Source organism: Colletotrichum spaethianum, assembly GCF_022836535.1.
Source record: "Colletotrichum spaethianum MAFF 239500 DNA, contig08, whole genome shotgun sequence".
NCBI lineage: Eukaryota > Fungi > Ascomycota > Sordariomycetes > Glomerellales > Glomerellaceae > Colletotrichum > Colletotrichum spaethianum.
Genome location: NW_026054778.1, coordinates 697,044 through 722,619, shown reverse-complemented (window position 1 = coordinate 722,619; position 25,576 = coordinate 697,044). Strand labels below are relative to the sequence as shown.

General features: G+C 55.3%; 8 protein-coding genes across 8 annotated transcripts; 7 read left to right on the top strand and 1 right to left on the bottom strand.

Annotated features, from left to right (window-relative positions):
* Nucleotides 1-632: 632 nt before the first annotated feature.
* ColSpa_04050 (uncharacterized protein) lies at nucleotides 633-1,796 on the top strand (the record flags this gene model as incomplete). The annotated part of the gene is made up of 1 exon (XM_049270262.1): nucleotides 633-1,796. One exon carries the CDS (start codon nucleotides 633-635, stop codon nucleotides 1,794-1,796), a length of 1,164 nt encoding a protein of 387 aa, XP_049126219.1.
* A 2,152-nt stretch (nucleotides 1,797-3,948) lies between these two features.
* Nucleotides 3,949-5,517, top strand: ColSpa_04049 (CCR4-NOT transcription complex subunit 7; the record flags this gene model as incomplete). Its single annotated transcript, XM_049270261.1, has 2 exons — nucleotides 3,949-4,404; nucleotides 4,465-5,517. The coding sequence occupies 2 exons, from the start codon at nucleotides 3,949-3,951 to the stop codon at nucleotides 5,515-5,517; spliced, it is 1,509 nt and encodes a 502-aa protein (XP_049126218.1).
* Nucleotides 5,518-9,332: 3,815 nt separating this feature from the next.
* Nucleotides 9,333-11,491, top strand: ColSpa_04048 (LMBR1 domain-containing protein 2 B; the record flags this gene model as incomplete). The annotated part of the gene is made up of 2 exons (XM_049270260.1): nucleotides 9,333-9,595; nucleotides 9,700-11,491. 2 exons carry the CDS (start codon nucleotides 9,333-9,335, stop codon nucleotides 11,489-11,491), a joined length of 2,055 nt encoding a protein of 684 aa, XP_049126217.1.
* A 530-nt stretch (nucleotides 11,492-12,021) lies between these two features.
* On the top strand, nucleotides 12,022-13,230 carry ColSpa_04047 (nuclear speckle splicing regulatory protein 1; the record flags this gene model as incomplete). Its single annotated transcript, XM_049270259.1, has 1 exon — nucleotides 12,022-13,230. One exon carries the CDS (start codon nucleotides 12,022-12,024, stop codon nucleotides 13,228-13,230), a length of 1,209 nt encoding a protein of 402 aa, XP_049126216.1.
* Nucleotides 13,231-13,548: 318 nt separating this feature from the next.
* ColSpa_04046 (mitochondrial import inner membrane translocase subunit TIM13) lies at nucleotides 13,549-13,877 on the bottom strand (the record flags this gene model as incomplete). Its single annotated transcript, XM_049270258.1, has 2 exons — nucleotides 13,549-13,728; nucleotides 13,794-13,877. The coding sequence occupies 2 exons, from the start codon at nucleotides 13,875-13,877 to the stop codon at nucleotides 13,549-13,551; spliced, it is 264 nt and encodes an 87-aa protein (XP_049126215.1).
* A 717-nt stretch (nucleotides 13,878-14,594) lies between these two features.
* ColSpa_04045 (L-type lectin-like domain-containing protein C126.08c) lies at nucleotides 14,595-15,745 on the top strand (the record flags this gene model as incomplete). Its single annotated transcript, XM_049270257.1, has 3 exons — nucleotides 14,595-14,645; nucleotides 14,815-14,885; nucleotides 14,968-15,745. 3 exons carry the CDS (start codon nucleotides 14,595-14,597, stop codon nucleotides 15,743-15,745), a joined length of 900 nt encoding a protein of 299 aa, XP_049126214.1.
* A 4,271-nt stretch (nucleotides 15,746-20,016) lies between these two features.
* On the top strand, nucleotides 20,017-21,792 carry ColSpa_04044 (cAMP-dependent protein kinase type 2; the record flags this gene model as incomplete). Its single annotated transcript, XM_049270256.1, has 3 exons — nucleotides 20,017-20,862; nucleotides 20,938-21,191; nucleotides 21,258-21,792. The coding sequence occupies 3 exons, from the start codon at nucleotides 20,017-20,019 to the stop codon at nucleotides 21,790-21,792; spliced, it is 1,635 nt and encodes a 544-aa protein (XP_049126213.1).
* Nucleotides 21,793-22,991: 1,199 nt separating this feature from the next.
* Nucleotides 22,992-24,965, top strand: ColSpa_04043 (uncharacterized protein; the record flags this gene model as incomplete). The annotated part of the gene is made up of 6 exons (XM_049270255.1): nucleotides 22,992-23,285; nucleotides 23,385-23,446; nucleotides 23,505-23,686; nucleotides 23,744-24,348; nucleotides 24,471-24,639; nucleotides 24,721-24,965. 6 exons carry the CDS (start codon nucleotides 22,992-22,994, stop codon nucleotides 24,963-24,965), a joined length of 1,557 nt encoding a protein of 518 aa, XP_049126212.1.
* Nucleotides 24,966-25,576: the final 611 nt, after the last annotated feature.

Genomic DNA, 25,576 nt, shown 5'->3' with positions numbered 1-25,576 from the left:
TCACCACCCTTACCGAGCATCAACGATATTCCACACAAGTCCCAACGTCCCCCCTCGGAACTTCTGCGTTCCTCCGGGTTGGTCCTAGTTCCGCAAGGGACGATCCCCCGTTGTTTGTGGTCCGAGTCGCTCCAGTTGGTCAACATTCCTGGCTGGCCGCTACCATCCAATCTGCGAACCCCCGGCCGTCCAGCTAGGAAGGCGAGAGAGAGAGATATTGGCCGATCCACACGAAACATTAACCCATCATGCTAAGCCATTTGGCCGCCTCCTCCACATCCGACTCCCCAATGTCTGTTCCACGCCCTTCGACGCAGCACTCGGGAATGGACGGGACTCAAACTCTACTACGCCATGCACATGGGCCCTCGAGCGTTGATCCAGAAGACGATCCTGCCTCCCCGAGCGCTACTCCCGGTGCTACCATAAACATCAAGCCGCCTGTCCACCCAGAGCCGTGTCGCATTAGCTCGTCGTCTGGCCCAGGTCGAAGCTTTCCCCAAACACGATCAGGCCATCATCAAAGACAGCAATCTGTCCCAAACTTCCCTTCCTCCATCAACAACTCCATCCCACAGGTCACCGTTTCACCATCCCTTGAGCGAGGGAGCGGCCGTCCCTTATCGGTCAACATGCCTCTTACAGGAGACAGCAAGAGTGGTGGGAGATCATCAGACGCCGGACGAGGGGGTATTTTGAGCGGCTGGTTGGGTTCTGGATCCCCCAGCACAGCGGAGGACAACAGCCCAAAGGGCCAAGCCGCCAGGAGGATTGAAAACACACCAGAAGGGACGCCCGCAAACAGGTTACGCAGAAAGCAGCCAGGTTCCACCGAGACGACACCCAAAGGCACATCGCCGAGTACTTCGCGGTTCGCTTTCTTCAGCTCGCCGTTCTCCAAGAACGCCCAAACCCAGGTCGACCCCAAGCAGGACGAAGAGCTGCTGTCACTAAACGTTCAAGAGGCTCTGTTCCCTCCCTCATCTCCGACCCATCGGGATGCCTTCTCGCCCGCGGCCTTCAAGAACCTCGAGGCCACCGCCGTCGGCCTGTTGACGAAATTCCAAGGCGCCTACCAAAGACAGAACGCAGCCCTTCGGGAGCTGCTCATAGAAAAAGACACACAGGCCGAGGAAAACGACGAGGCGGACACAAGGATCCAGCATCTCAAGGTCCAGCTGGAAAACATGGCCTCCAAGGTCGCCGAGCAGGAGCAGTCGATGCAGCAGCTGATGGCGGAACTGAATGCCGAAAAGAAGGCAAGGCAGGAGGAGCAAATGATGCGCGAACGGAATCGCCCCCTCTCCGAAGGGTCCTCAATATCGGAAGATCTCGGCGTCGACGAAGACCTGGCCAGACGGAAGTGGAGGAAGAGTGCGGGCTTCGACACGGACGAGGAGAGCGTCGGGGACGCCAGCGTCTTCTCGAGATCGCGGAGCCCCACCACCGCCGCCCCGAGCGTGTTCGAAGGGAGCATCGCGGAAATGTCACCGGCGACGCAAATGCCAAGGGTCAGCACACTTGGGCCGCCAAGGGCGTCGCGGTCGGCCGTCCAGAAGACTTCGCCACAGCAGACCAGCGTCTTCCAGAAGCTCATGAGAGGCGTCACTGGTGACGCAGCGAAAGAGGGCGGTTCTCCGCCGTGCGCGAATTGCCATGGGCAGGACGAGCGGGCTGCGTGGGATACCGTCAGTCTGTTGAGAGACGAGAACCGTGGTTTGAAGCATCGGGTGGCGGAGCTGGAGACGTGTGTGGATGGTGCGCTGGACGCGGTCAACGGCCTTAGGCTTGAATGATCGGATTATTCGTGGAATGTACCCGCGAGATCGATGTTTGGTCTTTGCGGCATGACGGCGTTTACTTGGGTGATTTTAAACGGAGTTGTTCGGATGAGTTCCCTTGGGATATTAACGGATAATGCGATACCAATGAGCTGACATTGTCGATGTTTGGCGATATACGGCATATACCTCCTCGCATGAGTTGAGGCCTAGAGAATGAAAAAAAAAACCGGTGTCGAACATTTACGAGCTTGACGGATCCTGTCTGAATCATGTGTAGTAGTATTTGTGATGTTGGTAGGTGGCGCCATGTGCTAGCAGCAGCTTCACCAAGGAAGCCCGTGTGTATAGAGTGAGCCAATGGACTTGTCGTCAAGTTTAGAGGGTGACTGCGTCGACTTTTAAGGTATTGTAGACATCTGAAATAGACCATGTAAGCTTTGTTGTTGAGCAAGCTTGGACGTAGCGAGGGAAAGCAAGCATGGCCACGAGAGTGAGATTCATGGGATGAGAGTCTGTGCCACCACGACTCCTGCCTGGGAGGAAGGCATGCCACCTTTTTGAGAATGGCAGAAAAACCTAAGAGCAGGAGGGCAAGAGGGGAGGTGGCTCCTTCGTGACGTGCGTGGGTTCGTCTAGAGAGGAGGTGCGTTTGCAGTTTGTCCGGGTTGCTGAATGGTCAACCTAATAGGGCAGGCACTCGAGCTTAGGGCAGAGTATTCAGAGCCATCTGAGCAAGGCCGCCTTTCGTTTTTCGTAAGCTTTTTTCGCGGTGCCTCGATTCAGTCTCGCAGCTGCGTTGGCGGTGCCGACTCCATATCGGTGCGAATCTAAAGTATAGTATCTTGACCTGGATACAAGGGAGTTTTCGATCAAACCGGAAAGCCGGCTTAGCAGACTACATGATTGGATAACATATCACCATCTGCGGTCCAAGCATAGGAGGCCAATTATTCGTGCTCTTCGCCTAGCTCATCGGGCCATACAAGCATCGAAGCCTCGATCATCTCCGACAACCATAACTCGCCGACACCCATCATCAAAACTTCACATCACTACAATGCATCTTGATCGCAGGAATACAATTCGTCCTCGTCTAGACCCATCCAGCGAGCCGGTCTGCCGACTCGAGAGGTAAATGTACATCGGAGCAGTCCTTCCTCCCCCTTCGTTCTTCCTCCCTCTCTGTTTACAACCCTCTAGTGGTGGTCCTTGCCGTGGCTGTCGCCATGGTGGTGGTCGTCGGCCAGGAAGAAGTACTCGTAGGCGCAGTAGCCAGCGAAGGCAACGGTGGCAATGCCGAGGCCGGGGAAGGATCCCTTGAAACGGTTGAATCTCGTGAAGGGGCCCTTGTATCTCCAGGACTCTCTGTGGTTGTCAATCGTCAGCGGATGTCGCGGCGTCGCTATGAAGCTATCTCGGGGTGTACTGACGCCCTCTCCCAGGGGTCGTATCTGGGCTGGCCGGCGGCCTCCTTGAAGGCTCTCATGTCGAAGCCGGTGACATTGGGCTTCTGTCCGCGGACGGACGCCATCGCTAACCTGGTGTCGAAGGGATGTCAGCCGCCTATTTTCGTTCCACTGGCATCAATTGAGATTTCTAGAGCGCAAATACCTCGTTGGCTGCATGATTGCTGTGTTAATGTCGTCTTGCCGTACAACAATGGACGCTTCGTTGGTGGTCAGTCGAGTTGGGAGGAAGCTGATTGGAGATCTTTGAGATGTTGTCGTCGGCAAGTACCGCGGTACGTACCTGTCTGGCTCAAGGCCCCGCACAGACCACCCCTCGACGTCCACGGTCGGTCGACCAGAGCAAGCCTTCAGGCCTCATTCACACATTCTGTCCAAATCCGAGTTAACCAGACGTTCTTGCCAGCGCCTTCGCTTCGCACGACCCCGGACGACGAACAAATTCAATCGACTCGAATCTCTCAATACTCCGCTAGACGTTTCTGACGACCCTCCTCGAGCCGAATCAATTCCCGACGACCAGCGGCGAAGAACAAAGGAGCTCTTCCGCTGCCAGCCCTCGTCCATTACTCGCATCTCCAGACGCAAATGCAGGGCCGTGGATCGTCCACAACACCTCAAACCCTGACACGCCCTTGCTCGACGATACGGTGAATCTCGACTCTTTTGTACGACCCTCCCGAGAGGCATAATCTGTTATGCCGCCACAGCTGCCTAGGTTCCCTGGCGGGCCCAACACCATATCGCCCTACCATCAGCAGTTCCCCTCCCATGCTCAAGGCCACGGCCCTAGCCATGGACCGCCCTTAGGTGCCAACCCTTCCTACCTCAACGCGAACGCCGCCCAGATCAGCCCCTTCTCTACGAATGGAAACGTCCTCGGCGGCACCCCTGGCCTGAATGGCGGTTTCCCTATCGGCGCCGACACCGGGCTAGGGAGCCATGCCGCGCGGATGGGCTTCGCGCACGCGGCGAGCCTGCAGCAACAACAGCAGCACGGCCAGCCGCAACACAACTTTGCGCTCGACCACGGCGCCGCGCCGACGCGGACGACGCAGAACAAGGGGAGGATAAGGGAAGTGTGGAAACACAACCTCCACGAGGAAATGTCGGTGCTGAGGGAGCTCGTCGACAAGTACCCTTACATCGCTATGGTTAGCAGACCTGCAAAGCACCTAGGTCGATGAACCCGAGGCTGACGAGCTGAACTACAGGACACGGAATTTCCAGGCGTGGTATCACGGCCAATGGGCTCTTTTAGAGGAAAGAGCGATTACCACTACCAGTGCCTGCGCACCAACGTCGACATGCTCAAGGTTATCCAGATTGGACTGACGCTGTTCAACGAAGACGGCGAGACCCCACCCGCGCGACCAAACTCTCAGCAGGACATCGAACTGAGCGCAGCCCAACGAAGAGCAGCGTCACAAGGCCCTTTCCCCTACGCATGGCAGTTCAACTTCAAGTTCTCCGTCAAAGACGACATGTACAACGAGAAATCGATCGAGTCATTATCCAGCGCCGGAATCGACTTTGCGTCTCTCGAGAGAGACGGCATCGACCCTCACGAATTCGCTTCCCTCCTCATCCCATCCGGTCTAGTGTGCTTCGACAACGTGAAATGGATCTCGTTCCACGGAGGCTACGACTTTGGCTACCTCACTAAGCTCCTCACTTGCAACGACCTCCCTAACGACGAAGCGGATTTCGACCAAGTCATGAAGTTGTACTTCCCGTCGGCTTATGATGTTAAGCACCTCATGAAGCATGCCATCCGACTCCATAACTCTGGGCTCCTGACCCCCAGCGATCCCAGCAGCGCCGATATCCTCCAGAAGTTCGAACACAAGTCTGGCCTCGAGAACATCGCCGATTCCCTAAAGATTAAGCGCGTAGGAAATGCGCACCAGGCCGGCTCGGACTCTCTTCTTACTGGCAAGGTTTTCTTCCAGATGCGGGATAAGATCTTTAACGGAGAAATCCCGGAAGAGCACGTCGGCAAGGTCTGGGGATTAGGAATCCCCGAGCTGTTGGTGTTGGAAAGATTGCCGTTCGGTAACAATGGCGGCAACCAAGATTCGGCGCAAGGCCAGGGTCCAAACGGACAGCACAACGGAGCGCCGAGCACGCCCAACACCGCTACGGTCGGTCTCGTGAGCACACCTGCCGCGCAATCGCACAACACCAACGGCATCTCTATGGGGCCAATGACACCGGGCGGTGGCGGCGGAGTATTCGGCAACTTTGCCTTTGGAGGCTCCAGATAAGCTTCCACGTGCCCACCTTTGCCGGACTGGGTTTGCGCGGGAGGTCGATGAAGCTATCGGCCTGCATTAGACTTTTTTGGGGACTGGCCATGGTGACTTGCTCTCAAAGGGGGTCCAATGTGGCGCTGGGCTTCGGTTTTGCATACTTCGTCTATACAATCCGCGGGGGAAACTCGATTTCCCCCTTCTTACCTTTTCGGAAGGGAAAAACTCAACCTCGCTGGGAGTAGACCAGGTTCGTTTTTCACGAAAAAAAAGAAATGGCAATTTGTTTTCCTGTCTGTGTTTTGTGTGCGGTGACGTATGGAGTTGGGATTCGGGAAGGTCCTTGGTTCCAGCATCACGTAGGGCGCAAAAATATGCGGCGGTGATTATGGCGGTCGGGTATTTTTTTTTACATCCGGATGACGGTTGGGTTTCTTTTTCTCTGGGAGGTTCGGGGAACAGGGGGGACTCTCCGGTTGAAAGACGACGAATTATATGCATGCCACATGCAAACACCTCGTTTGGGTAAAGGGAGTGTTGACGAGAAGGCTCACGAAGAGAGAAGAACACATGGAGGCGCGAATGGCAAAGAGAGAAGAAGAGGACGAGCGTATGAATCTTTTTTTCCCTTTAATCATGTACTGTATTGTGAATACCTGGATCAGGGAGGGGGGCGGGAGAACGACTGGAATTCAAACGCGAGTTTAGTTGTTTGCTCTTCTCGAGTTCATCTCTGGGAGCCACCGGTGGGTGGGCGTGCAAAGTGACTGTGATATTGTTCCTGGTTGGCTTCGGTGTGCCGAACCGCCAACGTCTGGGCTTGCGAGTTTCGAAGCTCTGGCGGCATCACAGGGGTTGACGTGTGCAGATTGTAAACGGTGTGCTGGTTACCGAGCAGCTCTGTGCTCTCAGTAGGTGGTTGTTCCTGACGTCTGCCTGGGGAGAATGATTCCATAGCTGCCGTTGCTGCTTGCTGTCTTGTGACTACGGCGCGGTGTGATGACGACGAGGGGCGTACCACGCCATAGCCGCCAAACGGGGTTGCTCCTTCTTCCCCCTCGTCACTCTGGTGTTTTCACTTGGATACTCCAGGAAGAGGGGCCTGCCATAGGGTGCCAGTGGCGGAGTTGGTTCTGAGATTGCCCGTACCTTGCCCTGCCGGACTCGGTTGGTCTCGAGGTAGATTGTATTCAACACTGCAATGACCATTGCAACGATGGAACCAACCGGACCTATCGGAGTATTTGGTACTTAATTTGAAATCAGGAGAAATACTTTTCATCTATATTCTGTTGAGATGTCAGGACTATGTGAAATTCTGGCAACTTGAGGTTATAAAAGCTCGGACAGAGTTGGGCAAGACTCTTACAACCCATTTAGTTAAGAAACATCCGGGGCTCCCGACCATGACGGCAAACCGCCGTCACCCAACGTCTGCAGGGCATTTTGAAAGACGTATTACGAGAAATGATGCAGGTGTTAGTTGGGGCTAAAACTAGTTTTTGCTACTGTATACATCGTATATGGTAGTGCCTCTGTCTGAGATGGGGAGATCTTGGAGAGTTGACGCTTGTCTCGTAATGTCGAAGCACGTGGTTTTCTTACTTTTCTCTTGACATATCGCTCGGCCAGAAACTTGAAATCAAGGGTTCGTTCGGATTCAAGAGAGCTCGTGCGGTTATGTACCTTGGCCATGCCGGTGTTTGGAAACGGTTCTAAAGTTGGTGCAATCCGTCATGGAATTGCCATAAACCAGGGTTCCTCTACGCGTTTGAAGATTCTGCCGGAGGCACTATCAGCAACCAATCACCTTGTACAATCTGGTACCTGCCGTCCCTGTTAACAGTAGAGGGTCCAGGGCTCGGAGTCGTTTCTCGTTTGGGTGTACCGCGGCCGTTCGTCCAAGACTGTTTGGTGGACCGCCATACCTAGCAGCCACTCAGCCCGGCGTACACCAGGGGTCCTACATGATCAACGTCAATGTTTATGGCACGAGGGAAAAAGGTACAAACTTTATTGGGCACCAGGGCTAAATCTTCGGATACATGTGTAAACGTTGGTGCCTTAAGTGCTGGACGGCTCTTTCGTGCCGATGGAGGCAACCTTGAGAGAAGAAGCACGTAGACTAGTGGTGTCCACTGTCCGGTCTTCTGACCGAAGAGCCCAGTTTGAAATGGTTCTACATATGCGTTCCGTTAGAGCTGATGCAATGGCCTAGGCCATGAGTTGGTTGGCTTGTGTTATGCCTGTCAGCCAATCCCGGCCGGCCATGGACTATTGGCGCTCGTGTACCTCGTCAACCTTTTGTGCATATCCCCAAACCTGTCTTGCTTATTGTAAGAGACATTCCTATCCCACCACAGGGCTTTGGGACAAGGAAACATAATAGATCGGTTCATCCTTATTGGAAAATCCCTGCTGATACCAGTGATACTTCGTCGGACTGAAGCCGGCCAACGAGTGTGTCTATCTTGCCCTTGGGCATGTTTTGTACGCTCTTATGCGTATATGGGCTGACAGATTTCCCCCATTATCACTTTCCCCTGCGGTAGTGTCCGCCAATATACGCGGGCTGTACCTAGAGGGTTGCCGAGAAAGATACACGTCCTCCGAGAACAGCCTCCCCTATGTCATGATGCTGTTGAGTTTCTATGTCGTGGGAGATAGAATACCATCAGAGGTTCAGAGCGACCAAGTAATGCTTCCACTTTGTAATCTAGGAAACAACCGTGTAAACACGTATGCCAACTGAATAATCCATCCATTTACTGAATTGATCTCGGTTCATTCGTCCACAATTAGCTTACCCTACAACGAAGGGCTTCTGTATGCTCCGGTACCAAATCATAACATTATTCTGAGCACGATATCTTGTCTGTGTCCGAGAGAACTCCTCTACTACTGTCGCCGAGTGAACAAAGGACCACCATGAGGAATGATGGGTGACCTTTCTATTCGTTCCGTTTCGAAACCATACCTTGGTTTCCTCGGGTCCTTCCTTTAATGAGAATGTCTTCGTTCCTGAACAATTCCAGAACTAGGGCCTTTGTTGAAGCTCTCAGTTCTGAGTGCCAGTAAAGACTGGCTTTTACACAACAACCTCAACCAAGCACAGTCGCACTCGTATCACTTTGTAGGACAGTCACTGTCCTTGTAGGGCTTACATGGCGTGAAATAAATCAAATCGCGGACCGTCCAAATCAGACTTGCTCAAGTCATACTCAAGAGCCATTAAGAGACCCTGTCAAGGGTATGCAGTAACTGAGGTTTGGTGTAAGTCTCTGCACCTGGCTGAGACAACAGGGAGAACTATGTGGAACTAGAACTTGAACCAACCTCCTGAGAGATCGTCACTTCTACCTTTATCGAGAACAGGGGAGGGAGCTTGATGTGAACTCCGGTCCCACGCCCAGAAGGTCCGCCTTAGGGGCAAAAGCGGATCTGCCGGGAACGAAGATGGGGGTCTGGGAGAGTCTTCATCAATTAAACTGGAGCGAACGGTGCAAGGTAGACCTCTATGAGTGCCGTGCAGATGACGTAAACCTCTTGCTTGCGGACCTTCCAGACACTCCGGGTCCGTGCACATGACCTGGTCCGTCACAGTCCGATCCCCTGTGCCAAAACATTCCATTCTTCAGGGTGCTTCTTTGGGCAGATTTCCGGAAGCCTACAGATTAAACCCCCCATCTTCCGGCGCGCCGCGAAACCTCCTGCCCATTAAACCACCAGCCCACCATAGATCATACCCTTCAAGCATAAGCCGGCAACAGCATCGAGTCCGAACGAGTCGCACAACAGCACCCCATGGACGCTACACCGACAACGACACAATGTTCCACATCGTGAGCGCCTCGTCGCCAGTGCCCTCGGAGATCTTTGCGCTCCTTGCGCTGCTTGTCATATCCGTCATCGTCCTCCTGATTCTACGCCATTTTCTGCCCCTGCGAACAACACCGGCCTTCTACCTGGTGCCCATCTTTTTCGCACTATGGCTGCCTGCATGTATGGTGCTGCTTGTGCCCATCGACCTGGCTTCGAGCGCTAGGACCGACGATGAGGCCACGCGCGGTGTCTGGCTCCCACAGCGGCTTCTGTTGGTATCGTGGAGAATAACATATTGGTTAACGTTCGCCTTGACATGGTACGTATTCTGCTGTTGGTACAGGCCTCTATCTGTTCTGACAACGGTTACCACAGGTTTATCCTTCCCATCCTCGGCGAATACTCCGACTCCGGCTACCGCGAACCGAACGACAGTCTGAAGTACGCGCTTCGTCAAAACGCTCAATACCATGCGATGGTACTAGGAACTGCTGCTATTGGACTTGCATATCTTGTCATCAGATACAACTTCAATCCCACAACGCTCAAGACATCTTTCATGGCACTCGCATATTTCTATGGCTTGGTGTTTGCCATCTATCTTATGGGACACGGCCTGGTTGCAGTTCCTCGTCGACTTTTCCGGTATTCATCCATCAGCGGGAGACTACGCAGGCTACAGATCCGTGCGCCGAAACTGTACGAAAAGATGGAAGACTCCCTACTGAACCTGGAAGATGTCGAACTGCAGGTGTCCGAGCTGAGCCGCCGTAAGACTGGTAGTGCTGTCAAGTTCAGCGAGTGGATCGATGAGCTCGTTGAATCCGCCAGCATGCCCGAGTCCCAGCCCCGGACGGCTGTCGGGTCTGTCGAAAGCCGCGCTCTGCCGACGGTCATCACGGAGAAGTTCATGGCAGACTTGTCGAGAAAACTGATGCGCGCCCGGCATGCTCGGTCTCGTTACGTGAACGACTGGAACGACTTGTTGAAGGAGGCATCGGACGCACAGGCTATTCTGGACTCGGCCGCCTCGAAGAAGCTTGAATTTGGCGCACCCTCCCCCCACGCCGGATTCTGGGATCGATTCACCATCCACACACCTTACACGCGATACCTGTACTACTACCATTTTGAGCCGTATGCATGCATTGCTCTCGGGGCCTTCCTTTCGGTGGCATCGGCTCTTATCATCTGGTCTGAAGTGATCAAGGCGGCATTCCCTCAACTCTCTGTTATCCGCCTGACAGTCGTGCACCACTGGGTCGGAGACAAAGGACAAGTCGGATTTGCTGGGCAACTCATTTCTGTTCTTTGGCTTCTGTACATGTGTGCAGCAACCTTTATCACCATGACAGAGGTGAAGACGTGGCGAGGACGTGCGCTTGTTAGACGCAACACTGCTTACGAATCGGCGTTCTGGTACTCCGGTCAAGTTGCCAAGCTCAGTGTCCCTCTGTCTTACAACTTTATGACTTTCTTGTCCAGAGATATCTATGAGAAGACGCGATTCTATGGCTTCCTCGGACAGCTTATCGACTTCACCGCGCTGGGCCGTTGGGCAGACTACCTCTTCCCCATCTTTGTACTACTCCCTGTTGCGGCCACTCTCTTTGGCTTGTATTCGAAGATCAAGCGCATGTTCGGCTTCGGTGGCGAGTTCATCGACGATGACGACAACGTTGACGGAAGAGTCTTCGGATCGGGTTCTTGGCGCGAGGGTCGAGATCTCATCGAGCGCGAGTTGGGCGGCAACTCTGCCTTGCGACGCCGTGAAGAGGCCTTTGCCAGGCTTGAATCCGCCGGAAGATCTGCTCCCGTTTTGACCATACCTGGCGGACGAGCCGGTGCCGCGCCATCCCCAGCAAGATCCCCTGTTCGAGCCACTCACAACCATCAACCCGGCCAGTCGGCTAGGAACAGACCGTACCGCGATGACGAACCGGAGGAAGACCAGAACTTTTTCGAATCACTGGGCCATCGCATGAAGAACACGATGGACACATTTGAAGCTCCACAGTGGTTTCAAGACATCAAGAAACCCAAGTGGCTCGGCGGTGATGATGACGAGCCAGGCAGCAGCAGTGGTAGTGCTGCGAGAGGCGGTAGTGGCGGCGTCGAGTCTGACATTCGACGCTGGTTTGGCGGCGAGGGTCGCGTTCGACTCTGATTCAGCCAAACAAGTGGCTGAGACCATCTTCTCTTTTGTTGTTTTGAATTACCATTGCTTCCACGAATTCGGAGTCTCTACCAAGGGCTGGGGAGAACGCATTGCTAGGAGTTTCGGCTTGAGTTCCCGCGCCAGGGCAATGAGATGGGGATTTGATCAGTCTCGCGAGAAATTTTATTTAGACATTGTTTAATGGCAGTCGCGAGAAGCCGCGTGTACCAGATAGATACTTTTCATAGACTTCTCGACATGAATCACAAAATAGTAATCAATAATGCACTCTATCAAAGGGGTATTTCGCTCCGAACATTGGCGGGAAACACTGGTGGAAAGCTGCTTCCAGCATTATTCTAACATCTGGTAGAGCGGACGGATCCGGACCCGTCGCCGACTACAGGTCGGCGCCGGGCCGCAAGGGCCGGATACATTAGTGGGACCGCGAAATGGACCGTGCACGATTGCCATTGCGTAGAGGCGTCTTAATGATTTGGTTCGAGCTTTCATCCTACAACTTCAAACCAACACACAACATGAGTAAACCAGGATTGTCTTTCGGCCTTAACCTGGGCAAAAAGCCCGGCGTGTCAAAGCCTGCACCAGCGAAACGGAAGGCATTCGGCGGCGACGACTCGGACGATGATGCGCCCAAGTCGGGAACCAAGGTCGAGACAGTGGCCGAGCTAGGCGGCTTCGATCTTGACTCCTCGTCCAGCAGACAAGAGAGCGGCAACAGAAAACCAAGGAGCAAGACCACACTACCGACACATCCGCCAACGAGTAAAACCAAGAAGCAAGAAAGCGCCATGTTTGGCGACCTCTCGAGCTCGCTCGCATCGAAGAAACACGCCGAGGAGGCAGAGGAGCTCGACCCGAGCGTCTACGACTACGACGGCGTGTACGAGTCTTTCAAGCCCCAGAAGAAGGAGACAAAGGAGGACGCCGAGCGGAAGCCCAAGTACATGAAAAGTCTGCTCGAGGCGGCTTCCGTGCGGAAACGCGATGCGCTGATTGCCGAGGAGAAGAAGATTGCGAGGGAGCGGGAGGCTGAGGGCGAGGAGTACGCGGACAAGGAGAAGTTCGTCACGGAGGCGTACAAGAAACAGCAGGAGGAGAACCGGCGAATCGAGGAAGAAGAGAAGAGGAGGGAGGAGGAGGAAGCGAAGAAAAACAAGACGGGTGGCATGAGCGCCTTCTATAAGAACCTCCTCAACAAGGGTGAGGAGAGGCACGCCGAGGTCCTGAAGGCGGCCGAGGACAAGACTAAGGCTGGCCCGACACCTGCGCCGGAGGAAGACGACGCGGGCAAGGAGAAATCCGAGGCCGACATTGCAAAAGAGATCAACGAAAAGGGTGGTTCTGTCGCCGTCAACGAGGAGGGACAGGTGGTGGACAAGAGACAGCTTCTCAAAGGCGGTCTCAACGTGGGCGCCAAGAAGGAGGCCCAGGTTAGACAAGAGGCCGCGCGACCGAAAGAGAGCAGACCGGAGCGCAGTTCCGGCACCGGATTTGTCGGCTCTGGAGGCAAGGGTGCGATGCGGGAGCGGCAGACGCGGATGCTCGAGGCGCAACTGGAGGCGGCGCTCAAGCGGTCACGCGAGGAAGAGGAGGCGGAGCGGGAGAAGGTAGAACGGGTCACGAAGACGAGGAAGACGGAGGGGGAGATCTCGAGCGCGAAGGAACGGTACCTCGCCCGAAAGCGCGAGGCGGAGGAGGCCAAGAAGAAGGGGCTAGCCGAGTAGAGAAGTTGACAAGATACCCTGAGAACCAAAGTGCGTCTCTTCCTCTAATGCCTTCTATGCGGGCTGGACAGCTTCATGACGAGGCCTGGCCTTTTTGTACCTGATGCTTGGGCTGATTTCCTGTGTACATGCTCTTGAAGCCGAATCCTTGATGTAGAAATCAAGCATGGGGAGATTTCCTTCCTCCGTTGTACCCTCCCCCAGTTGATGCTTCCAATGGGCCTCCTTGGCCCTTTTTGCGGTTTTGTTGTACAGTAGTAGTACATAATAAACAACCCCCTATCCCTCTATCGTAGTTCCTTCATTCGCAAAAATCGATTAAAAGGACCTGTTGGTGTTGCCAGACTCCTGCTTTATCCGGTTGATGTATGCGTTGTTGACCTGGTTCCATGCCGACATGTACTTCTCCATGCACGAGGTCATGCATGTCGTCTCGCCGCTGGATAGGGAGCTGCCGGGCTTGGGAACGCACTTCTCGAAGCAGTTCTCCTGGAGTTTCTGTTTACAATTGACTGCATTAGTGTCTACCCACGGTTGCGCCTTGACTGGAGCTTTTTACATACCTCGATGAGAACACGCGCGTTGGCCAGGTTTGCCTCCTGGAGGACCTGCTGCATAACAGCCTTTTTGACAGAGTCGGAGTCCATAGCTGCTGATTTTCGTGTGTAGAACGGAGCTCAAGGGAGATTGTTGTGACCTTGGAAAGCTGTGTTGGTGCGAAGAATAAGTGACGTTCTTGACCTGCAATTGATTGTTGCACCGAAATTCGCAGAGACTCGGCTAGCTTCGCATTGAACTCGATGCTGAAAAGCTGGAGTGGCTTGTGCTGCAAGGCTGCTGTGGCTGAGACTTTCAATCCTGAGGCAGCAATAGCTTCTTCCAGTTTGGTCCTCCTGGCGGACAGTGACGCAGGGGGGGGGGGAAGAACCGAGCCTCTCTACAGCGACTGGACCCGCCCATCAGCAGTGTGAAGAGCGCTGCAGTGGTGAGCACCGTGGTAGCTGGCTTGAGCACTTCTTAGCGCAAGACAGGGGGGGAAGCTCCAAAACGTGCTGACCCCAGGAATCGGGACCCATCGGCCAAAAAAAAGAGGACAGCTAACGGCTGGGAAGGAGACACACGAGCAAAACCCACCACCATCTTCGACTCTCGCCGAACGACGTCCTTTCGTCGCTGGACCTTGCGGCTCTACCACTTTCCTCAACCGGCGCCCTCTTCCCTCTTCGCTCCCCTCCCTCTCCTCTGTTGCGAAGCGCGCACTCTATTCTCATCTTCTCCTTGGGTTTACTCTTTTTCATTTCGAGCTAGCAGTAGCAGCAGCCATGTGGTTTAAGCAATCCCTGTCGGCCCTGTGGCTGGCCGCAATGGCCCTGGGCGCCGCAAAGGCGGATGATGGAGAAGTCAAGAGCATTGCGGTTCGTCTATTCCCATTCCCCCCAAAAATCACGTTGCGCAGTTGTTGTGGAACGATGAAGCTGACTTTATATGTCTTTAGCTCCGAACGCACTCCCTGAACCAGGTTCGCGACACCCGCTTGCATGTGCCACACCCCTGAATGCACTTTACTGAGACTATTCACGATAGCCGTACCTCGATTCCGACATGGCAAGTCGTTGGTATGATTTTGGCGGAGACACCATCATCCGAACGGACTCGTACGTCACAGTCGCCTCCAACGGTTTAAAGACATGAGCCAGGGCAAGAGAAGAGAAACTAAAGCAAAGGCAAACAATCTAGATATATTCGGTTGACATCGGACCGCCCGTCGCAAACCGGCTGGCTCTTCTCGAGAGTACCTCTGACAGCAACCAACTGGGAGATCGAAGTCGAGTTCAAGATCCACGGCAAGAACCAGCTCTACGGTGACGGCTTCGCCATGTGGGTGACCAAGAACCGCGGCCAGGCCGGCCCCGTCTTCGGTAGCCCGGATAACTTTGAAGGTCTTGGCATCTTCTTCGACACGTACAAGAACAACCGCCCCGGCACCGTCTTCCCCTACGTCATGGCCATGTTCGGCGACGGCAAAACCACTTACGACAAGGACAACGACGGCAAGAACACGGAGCTTGCCGGCTGCTCCGCTCGTGGCATCCGCCACGCCAGCGTGCCTACCAAGGCCAAGGTCACCTACTTCCAGGACAAGCTGCTCAAGTTGGAGCTGCAGTACAAGAGCGAGGGCGAGTGGACCCAGTGCTTCGAGACCAGCGAGCCCCCTGCGATCCCGCAGATCGCCTACCTCGGCTTTAGCGCCGAGACGGGCGAGCTGAGCGACAACCACGACATCATCTCGGTGCAGGCCAAGAACCTCTACACGACGCAGGCCGGCAAGAGCAACAGCAAGACGACCCCCGGCAGCGGCAAGGGCAAGAAGGGATCCTCGATCAAGAAGGAGAGCGGCGGTGGCAGCTGGACTTGGACCTTCTTCAAGATCTTCCTCTTCTTTGGCGTCCTCGGCGGCGGTTACGTCGGCTACACGGCCTGGAGGGCGAAGAACGACAAGAGACATCGCTTCTAAGCTACGAGTACAGAAAACGACTGGCGATGGGGTTTTTATTAGGGGCATGTTGAAAAAAGGGGGGGCAACATTTGGGTGAATCGGGACGATGGACTGACACCGTACATACCAAAACAACATCAACTCACATCCTTGCATGAGCAGGTCGAGGGTCGGAAAACCGAGTTTCTAAGGCTACCCTTTTTCTCTCACTCATGTTTTTTACCTTTTGTTTTACGAATAACCAGTCTGAGATGAATTCAAGTGTATTATACGACGGTTGGTTGGCGAACGGATGATGCCTGTGGAATGCTCCATCTCTGGTACATACACGATGACGAGACTCTGGACAGGCCGGGAAGTTGGTCCGACAGGAATTTCCGATGCGAATGCAAGAGGAATGGGATTTGAGATTCATTGACACAACGACCGACACAGCTTTTTGTGTGACTAGAGAAGATCCGGCATCGGCTGAGAGAACCTCGCTGGAGAGACCGCCACGTGAAAAGCTAACATAGGGATGAGTGCAGAGGGTCCTCGGCTCGATGACCGACTTTGTCGCCCGGAGGGAGAGCGCGTGGGGGGGGGGGGGATGAGAGGGAATGTGCTGATTTCAGTCTTTAATAGCTGGGCATCAGGGCAATGGCTTGAGGCGCCGGCGCCGGCCCCGAGACACCATTGGCAGGGATCGCAGGTTCAGCATGGCCTCGGAATAATGATGAGAGCTGAATCAGGCGAGCCCGATGCCGTGTTTGCCGCTGGTTGCATCAATCGCCGAACGAAGTTACATACTATGTAAATGGCAAGGAGCTGAGAAGACGGGAAATTTGAGAGAGAGAACGGTCGTCGGGTGTCACCCTACCGTTCCCGGCACGTCTGGTACCGGGGGAAGTGTCGAGGGCGACATCGACCGGCAGCTACCGCGAGTTCGTCATTGGACGGGGGGCGCTGGAATGCACGCTGACCTCCCCGGGACCCGGGGCGGGTAGCAAGGCTAGGACCCGTGAAAGCTCAGATGGAATCTAGCTTGCATGTCGTTTCTCGTCCGTAGGTAGTCCGCGGTCTCGTCCGCCTCACGCATAGGAGCGGGGGCTAGAGAGCACGAGCGTTCTTTTTAATTTGTTTGTTCCGTTCACGGTTCATCGGAAACGAGACAAACATGGCGAGTTTGAGCGAGTGCTCGGCGAAATTCCGCGAGGACCGCGAGTGCTCAGTGGCATTTGCGCTACGGGCCGGGGGTTATAGCTGGTTAAGGTTGGGGTAAAGGTAGGCGTAGGTATGCAGGAGGATGACGGTAGCGGCGGCAGATGCTGTGTTTTGGAAAGGGACGATCGGTGACAAGTGCGGTATCACGCCTTTGAGGACGGCGAGGGCCAGACGGGAACGTGAGGGCGAGTGATCTGACAATTGGGTGGGATAGACCCTCAGCGTGAGGGGAAGCGGAATTGGATTCGAATGTTCAAGTCGTCTTGATACATTCTGGGCGTAGCGCGGGTGGTCTTGGTCGGATTAGCCAGAAAGCTCGCTCTGTTTAGGGTACGTACTTTTTTTCTTGCTATGTATGGAACGAGGTGGAGGGAGAGCTGAGAATGAGATGGAAGAGGCCCAGCCAGTCAAGGTACCTTGCGTCTCTCTCTCTCTCTCTCTCTCTCTCTTTCTGCCTTTCCCACTATTTCAGGTGAGGTTGGAATGGCAAATGCACATCACTGGACCTTGAACCCGTCTTGGGCGTAGGGGGGGTCAACCAGGTCTAGCTGCAGCAAGCAGGTGGTCAGCCATGGTACTGGGCGAGTCTTGCGAGCTCTTTTGTCGACGTCGCGCGTTGGTGATTGCCTTGCGCTAGAGGTGTTGGATACCGGGGCTCTGCTATCACGCCAAGGTACACGGCGTAGCTGGGCAAGTTAGTTAGCTCCAGGGCAGAGTGTCATGACCCCGCGCCTTTACATCGCCCCGTTGTGGGACGACCACCTTCCGCACACATGCGCACTGGGCGCGGCTGACGGAGGGATCAAGAGGACTCGAAGTGGTCGTTTGATGAGCACCACTAGTTTGCTCGATTCAGGTTGGAATTCCATGTTGAGAGTCCCCGGGGCCGCCCCACACAATGTGTGTGTGTGTGTCCTCTCGCTGCTTGCCACTGTCAGTTCAGTCAGTCAGTGACCCCGTCGAGATTGAGGTCGGATTACTTGGCTCTGCCCCTACCCCACCTCGGCTGGGCTTGCAAGCTTGTTAGTTGTTACCACTACGATACTTTCGCTTTGGTGCTCGATCTGGGCGGTGGTGGTAGCAGCATCGGTAGGATGGAGCAGCAGCAATCCGTTGGTAGATGTAGAGCAACCGTGGGGGAAGGGATGTGCCTTGGGTAACCAAGGACGAGGCATAGGAGGAGGCATTCGGCCAGCCAGAGAATGCAAGATACGATTCACCCTCTAACCACGCGCGAGGCACTTGGACTACCTGGTGCTGCCCCGGTGACCAAGTCATGCCGCTGCCTCGAACCACCGACGGACCTGGCATCCCCGCCGGTTGCTCGTCCTCACGCGTTCGACCGAGTACTGCACCGGCAGTCATCGCACGCTGCCTCCCCGACTGTCTCTGTCTCTGTCTCTGTGTCCAGCCCTCTCGGGACCCTGAACTAGGGACTGGATCGCCGTCTTGGTTCTCGCCCTCAGCAGGTGTCTTGGTCTCCCGCGTGGTCCATTGGACGGTACCGTAAGGATGCTGCAGTTGACGGTACCCTGGCCTTCCCTGCCCATGCCGTTCCCGTCTAAACGCGGGCGTCAAACCAGACTGGACCACTTCCGCCCCCGCCCACCTTGCACGCCCACTTCCTCCCACCTTCACGGCCGCGGCCAGAAGCTCCCCCGTCGTTCCCCTCCCCTCCGGTACTGTATCCGTACGCAGCAGGCGCAGAGACGCACGACGCAGACGCAGACAGCAAGTGAGGTAGCTCTGTCTGCCTACCAATTGACCCTTTGCTACTACATCATCATTAACCTCAGCTTCCACTGGTCGAGCTGTCCCTCTTCTTTCTCTCTTCCTCCCTTTCCACCCCTCCTCCTCCTTTGGTCCTTTTTCTTACCCTTCATTCAACCCCCATCTGACATCTCTAGCACCCCCCAAAACCCTTTCCGAGTTCCCTGGTGTCGCCTATACAGTCCAATTGATTGCTTACGAGGCCGCGCGAGCTTGTCGTTTAATCTTTCTCGTCCCCATCCTGTCCCCAGTTATAGGGTGCGCAACGACTCAGTCACCTCCTGCGCCCACCCGCACTTGGCCCAGGCAGAGTAACAGATCCCGCACCCTCTTGCCCAGCTGGCCCTGTCGTCCCCGAAACCCTCAGACGCGGACACAGACGCAGCCGCCGCTGTCTATCAAGCCGTCTGTCGCTTCCGACTGGGAGACGGGAAGGAGGAAAAGCAACGACGACTCAAAGTCCTACCTCATCCGGTCTTACGGGACCTTCTGTCACTCTCAGTCTAGGAAAACGGACCCCTGGAGGAAAAGGCGCCAGCTTTCGAATCAGTTGTACGTTCTTCTCGTTCCCCCTCCATTCCATCTGGCGCCCGCCCGCTTTCCCCCCAGTTCTGCTCTCGGCCATATCCTCCTTCTCCCCGTCCCTCCTCTTTTGTTTGTGGCGGCTGGCTATCCTCGCTTTTTCTCGCTATATTTCATGGATCCGTGCCGTGGAATCATCACCTTTTGAACCTTGCAGTCCGACCCTCATTGGTTAAACTTCCCATCTGCGGCGTAAACTTACACCACCTTTGGCCCAGCGTCAACCAAATAGACGCTCCCACTACTCCCGCTCTGCCGTTTCCGAGATTTTTCATCGCGATTTGCCTGACCTTGCCCTGCTTCCAACTGGCCGGTTGCTTGCATCTTCGTAGTATCCCTCGAAACTTGTACGTCTTTTTTTCCCAATTGCAAGAGCTTCCCGTCACCCTTTGACGGCCTCCCCCCCCCTCCTCTTCTCGTCCAAAGGCTACGTCAATCTGGCCCCATTGTTCCTAACAACAATAGGCGCGGCTTTCCCACTGAACTTGCAGCAGCCAGAGGAGAAGCACAGCTCAGCTTTCCCCGCGCTCCTCTTTTTCGGTCAGTTCGCTGCTCACCTCACCCCCCAAGGACCTCTCAGCCCGACCGGGCTGTCCCTTGAATCGACGAATCACTTTGCGACCGTTCCTCCCCCATAACCCAACTGCAAACGTCGTGGGCCCCGACCTGCGCGTATACGCATCCGTCTTTTCGTCAAGGGGCACGCAGCCCTTCTTCCTTTCTCCGACTTTCATATGCCTACCCTCGGCTTCCTCAAGAAAAAACGGACGAGGGAGGGCAATCAGGACCCTCAAGGCTCCAGTCTACCCACTAGCCCGGTAACGCCTACCTCCTCGAAGCCCTTCGACAGTTCCATTTCGACCACCCTCTCTTCGCTGTCTTCCAACTCCCAGCAGGGGCTGAAGCAGCACGACGATTCGGCCTCGTCCGAGGCGGCGAAGCAGCAGCAGATGTATCCTACCGCCGTCCAACCTCCCAACCCGCCAGCAGCCCACCAATCGCAATACAACCAGCAAGCCGGATCGCAACAGAACCTCCCGAGCATCAACAACCTAATCAACCCGACGCAGCAGGACGCTTCGAACAACGGCCAAAAATATCTAGCGCAGCCGTCCCAGCCGTCCCAGCCGAACCCGAGCCCCGGAACCGACCCAGCGCGACTCCAGCAACAGCAAGCCCAGTCGATGCTACACCCGCCGCCGCCGCCGCCGCAGCAGCAGCAGCAGCAGTTCGGCATGCAACAACTGGCGGTGGACCAGCAGGTCCGTCAGACCAAGGGGAAATATACATTGACCGACTTTGATATCTTGCGGACGCTGGGAACTGGTAGCTTTGGAAGAGTGCATCTGGTGCAGTCCAAGCACAATCAGCGCTTCTATGCTGTCAAGGTGCTGAAGAAGGCGCAGGTCGTCAAGATGAAGCAGGTCGAGCACACCAATGACGAGAGAAAGATGCTGGGCGAGGTCAAGCACCCATTCCTCATCACGCTATGGGGCACGTTCCAGGACTCCAAGAACCTGTACATGGTGATGGACTTCGTCGAGGGTGGTGAACTGTTTTCGCTGCTGCGGAAATCCGGGGTACGTGCGGTTATTGAATGTTTTCTGCCCTCCCCCCGTTGCCGTCCGAGCTAACCCGGCACTCTCTAATTGCAGCGCTTCCCCAACCCTGTCGCGAAATTCTACGCCGCCGAAGTCACGTTAGCGCTCGAATACCTGCACTCAAGGAACATTATCTACAGAGATCTCAAGCCCGAGAACCTGCTGCTCGACCGGCATGGGCACCTAAAGATAACAGATTTTGGTTTTGCCAAGCGAGTGCCAGACAAGACGTGGACGCTTTGCGGTACCCCCGACTACCTGGCGCCCGAGGTCGTCTCGAACAAGGGTTACAACAAATCCGTAGACTGGTAAGGTGTCCTCTGGCTGGGCCGTGCCGCGTTGCTCGTCTCACATGTGCTAACCTCTGGTCGCAGGTGGTCTCTTGGAATTTTGATATACGAAATGTTGTGCGGGTACACGCCGTTCTGGGACAGCGGGTCGCCGATGAAGATCTACGAAAACATCCTCAAGGGCAAGGTGAAATACCCTGCCTACATCAACCCGGATGCGCAGGATCTGCTGGAGAAGTTAATTACGGCGGATCTGACCAAGCGGCTGGGAAACCTGTACGCAGGTCCGAACGACGTCAAGAACCACCCGTGGTTCACTGAGGTCACGTGGGACAGGCTCGCCCGCAAGGACATCGACGCACCCTACACGCCTCCTGTCAAGGCCGGCGCGGGTGACGCGAGCCAGTTTGACAGATATCCAGAGGATCCCGAGCGATACGGCTCATCCGGACATGACGAGTGGGTTTCTCCTGAGAGGGCGATTCGGGGTGTAGCTAACGTGAAGTCTCAGGTACGGCCATCTATTCACCGACTTCTAATGTCTCGCTTGAAGGAGATTTCGAGTTGCCGCGCAAGGCGTGTGCTTGCATGCTCCGGTCTGCGAGCAGTGTTTGAATAGGTAGTATAAGGCGCTTGGCAGACCCTGGAGGTGTCGATAATGGTGTCTGCACTGCTTTGGGCGCCCGGTCGACGGTTTGGAAAATGGTAAGGGGTGCAGCGACGGGGGCCTTTGGGTGATGGCTCGAACAGTCCTGGACGATGGAAAAAGTGCAACAAGAGCAGACTTGTTACCGTATCCCTTGGTTACATCAATACCTAACAACAATTATATTCCAAAATGGCCGCCAGGCGAGCAAGCAGGGGGGGACGAGTGTTGAGGCTTCCTTGGGGCTACCATTGATGCAATAGTCTGCCAGGCATGGGACCCGGCGGATGAGCTGGGTAACGCCTCGATGGGGGGGTGGCCAAGGGCGATGATGTGGAAATTAACAGGCGGCACCTGCAACGGAACAAATGGCGGGCACCATCTGGCATTGCACGGCATATATGTACTGCATGTTGTGCAGGCGGCTTTGGCTATCAAGTTGAGCTGAATCGGGCCCTCTAGCTATTGATGTACTATCTATGTAGGCCATAATGCTCCCCCCACGCGTGAGTGAGCTAAGCGTTCAAACAAGCTCCAGAGGAGGCCCCCCTTATCCGAGCCTATTAATGCACAGAGAAACAGCGGTTCGTTCTGGCGGTGACAGGGTCCAAGTGCGGGGATTATTGGCTAGGGCCGCGGGAGGATGGCCTTGACTCCTCTTTTACAGTACGAGCTCCAACGCTAGACGGGCCGCCGGGGGCTTCAAGCTTTTCGGTCATTTGGCAGGCGATATGAGAGCCCGCCGGAATCCCCTGTTTAGACTCTGTCAGACCACTGGGCACACTGTGGCAAGGTGTAGAAGGCCCCAGTCGACAGTGAGCGATTTGGGCTGTGGGTGGTGGACTGGGCCAATTGCAAGGCGGGCAGAGTGCAGGTTGCATAGATCCAGTTGGATGGGCCGGGGACTGGACCTGGGCCCCGACCATGGACCGCTGCAATCGGTGCAGACATGGTGCAAAGTCACGGGGCTGGGCGGCTTATGAAAGGAGCCCGTCTGGAGCCATGAAGTCGGCATGCATGAACCTTCAAAACTCTTTTTTTCCTCTCTTTTCTTTGCCCGGTGTAGTCCTGTTGTCGTTGCTGCTGTTTTTCCCTCCTCCGAAGCCGAGGAATTGTTTCGGGTTGCGTTTTGGTCGTTGGCACACTACTTGCTCCATTGATAATAGTCCAAGATGGACGACTACATGTTCCGAGAACATGTCAGCAATTGCCGCCAAGTCGAGGAGGCGACGCACTATGTTGAGATTCTCAACTATTCGGTGAGTCTCGAGGAATCACATGCCTCACTCATCTTTGCGCAATGGACGGACGGGGTCGAATGGCCTGGATGCGACGGGTCCAAGGCGCAGGAACGCGGTCTCATTGAGCGCAGGCTAAACCCAATTGACTTCCAGGACCCTTTCTACAATTCGTCCGAGGAGCACCCCCTGACCATGGACGAGTTTGACAACTTCCTTCACCGACGGGTATGTGCTATCGCTGTGTGACAATGGACTTAACCATACAGCCTTCCATGAGAGGCCCACGATGAGAATTGGGCCCGGCTGACAACCCGATTCGTGCAGGGCGCGTTCGAGCCGGCAAAGGTCAAGGAGGGCGTCGAGCTGGTCAATGGCATCCGTCTAGTGTGCGCATACTCCCGTGAAGCATTTCTTGTAAGAGAATACACACTGACACCTCCACAGGCTCCAGAAGAACGCAAAGCACAAGGACACTTTTACGCCGCACACAATCTCCTTCAAGGCAGATGCCTACGAGTCCATGGTCCGCACCATGCGGCTGCCATTTAGAGCCGTTGAGGGTACCAGCGTCGTCGGACCGTTCTTTTGGTGCGCCTACGACCAGGACGACGAGGATCCCACTCTACGTTGGTGTTGCCGATGCGTGAGCCCAATGACTTGCAACCACTGACCTCCCGTCGCAGAAATCATCTTCCGCAAGTCCGACGTCCGCAAAAAGGGCAAGACGCGCGGGTGGGAGATCATGCTCTCGCACTGCTTCAGCAACGGCATCACCTCGGGTTACGTCAAGGGCACGCCGAGCTCCGACATTGTCACCGCGATCAAGCACCTAAAGTACTGCGCGCGCCAGGTGGGCCACCCGATGCTGCTGCCCATCATCATCCTCTCGCACGACCTGTCGTCGCAGAACGACCAGAAGCAGCGTGATGCACGCGACTGGCTGCGCAAGCTCGAGCACGCCGTCAGCATGCGCAACGAGATCGAGGACGAGGAGGGCTACGTCAGCAAGGACGGGTATCTCGAGGTCGACGCCATCAGCCGGGACCTCGTCGAGTGCCACAGCCAGGTGCTGTGGAAGCGGCCCCAGGCGTATCTGGAGATTGTCAAGGAGATCGCCGCCGGGCTGGACAAGTTCAAGGCGAAGGTGCCCGCGGAGCATCTCACGCCGGACCTCGACAAGCTGCACCGGAGCATGATTGCCAGGTTGGAATTTTACCGGCTGAAGCTCAAGGGGATCGAGAACTACCAGGCGACGACGCTGGAGAGACTTCACATCCAGCGTAGCGCGGTATGTGGCTGTTCTTCTTCTTTTTCTTCTTCTTGGTTTCTTCTGTCCCAGAGACCCTCGTTGTCAAAACTTGTTCACGGAATGCTGACGATCACGCGCAGCTGTATAACCTACTCTCCCAGCGAGAGTCCAAGATTCAGTTCCAGATGGCCGGAGAGCAGCGCAGGTTGGCGCACGCCAGCAAGCGGGACAGCACCGCGATGAAGACCATCTCGCTGCTCGGTGCTGTGTTCCTGCCGGGGACCTTTCTCGCGTCGGTTTTCAGCATGACGTTTTTCGATTTCGGAAACGGTGAGTTCAACCCCAGTCTCTTCATGGTCGCAGCCCTTTTGCAACGCAATGCCCCCAAGCACGGCGACTGACCTCGGACAGATGCGAATCCTGTCATATCAAAGGAGCTCTGGGTGTACTTCGCCATCACAATACCGCTGACGATCATCATCGTCGGCGGGTGGATCCTATTCGATAGGCGGCGCGAGGGTAAGTTCGCCTCCGAGGACGCGGACCTGGAGAAGAACATTGAGCACATGGAGGCGGACATCATGGCCATGATGCGGAAGCGGACGATGAGCAAGGCCAACACGTGGACGTCGGTTACGTCGCCCATACGACCATGAATGGGTGTCATGATTCGTTCCGTGTGAGGGTTGTAAGAGACGAGTGAGGGGGTGCGGAAGACGCCCCAGTGTGAAAACAAGCCCAAAAAGCGCGGGATTCTAACATTCAGATGAAGAGGGTGGGTGGATGGTGGATGGACATGTACATAAGACTATCGCTATCACGCCTTACGACCTGACGACATTTATGAGCTAGCTATATATGACAAACAAGCGACATTCGATACTGTTACCAGCGAACCGAAAATGAGCTACACGGTAATTCTTCCGACTCGGCTCGGGTCGTGTTCATGCTCATAGTGGCTCACTTCATCCGGTACATGAACGTACGCATGAACATAATAAGCACTGGCCAACTTGAACCGGTGCGGGCCGTTCCTGGCAGACTTTGGACGTTCATGCTCATGCTTGGGGGCGGGAGGCAACGGCCGCGGTCTTGGCTCTAGCCGGGTATCAGACTATATAAAATAGTTCGACCGTAGGCCGTGTGTTCGCAAAGTCGTTTCCCACAACCGCCCTCCATCACCATGGCAGAGGTAAAGCTCAAGACAGGGGTGGCAGCCGGCGTGAGAAACGGCACTAAAATGAGGGGTGGATGGCGGGGTTTGGTA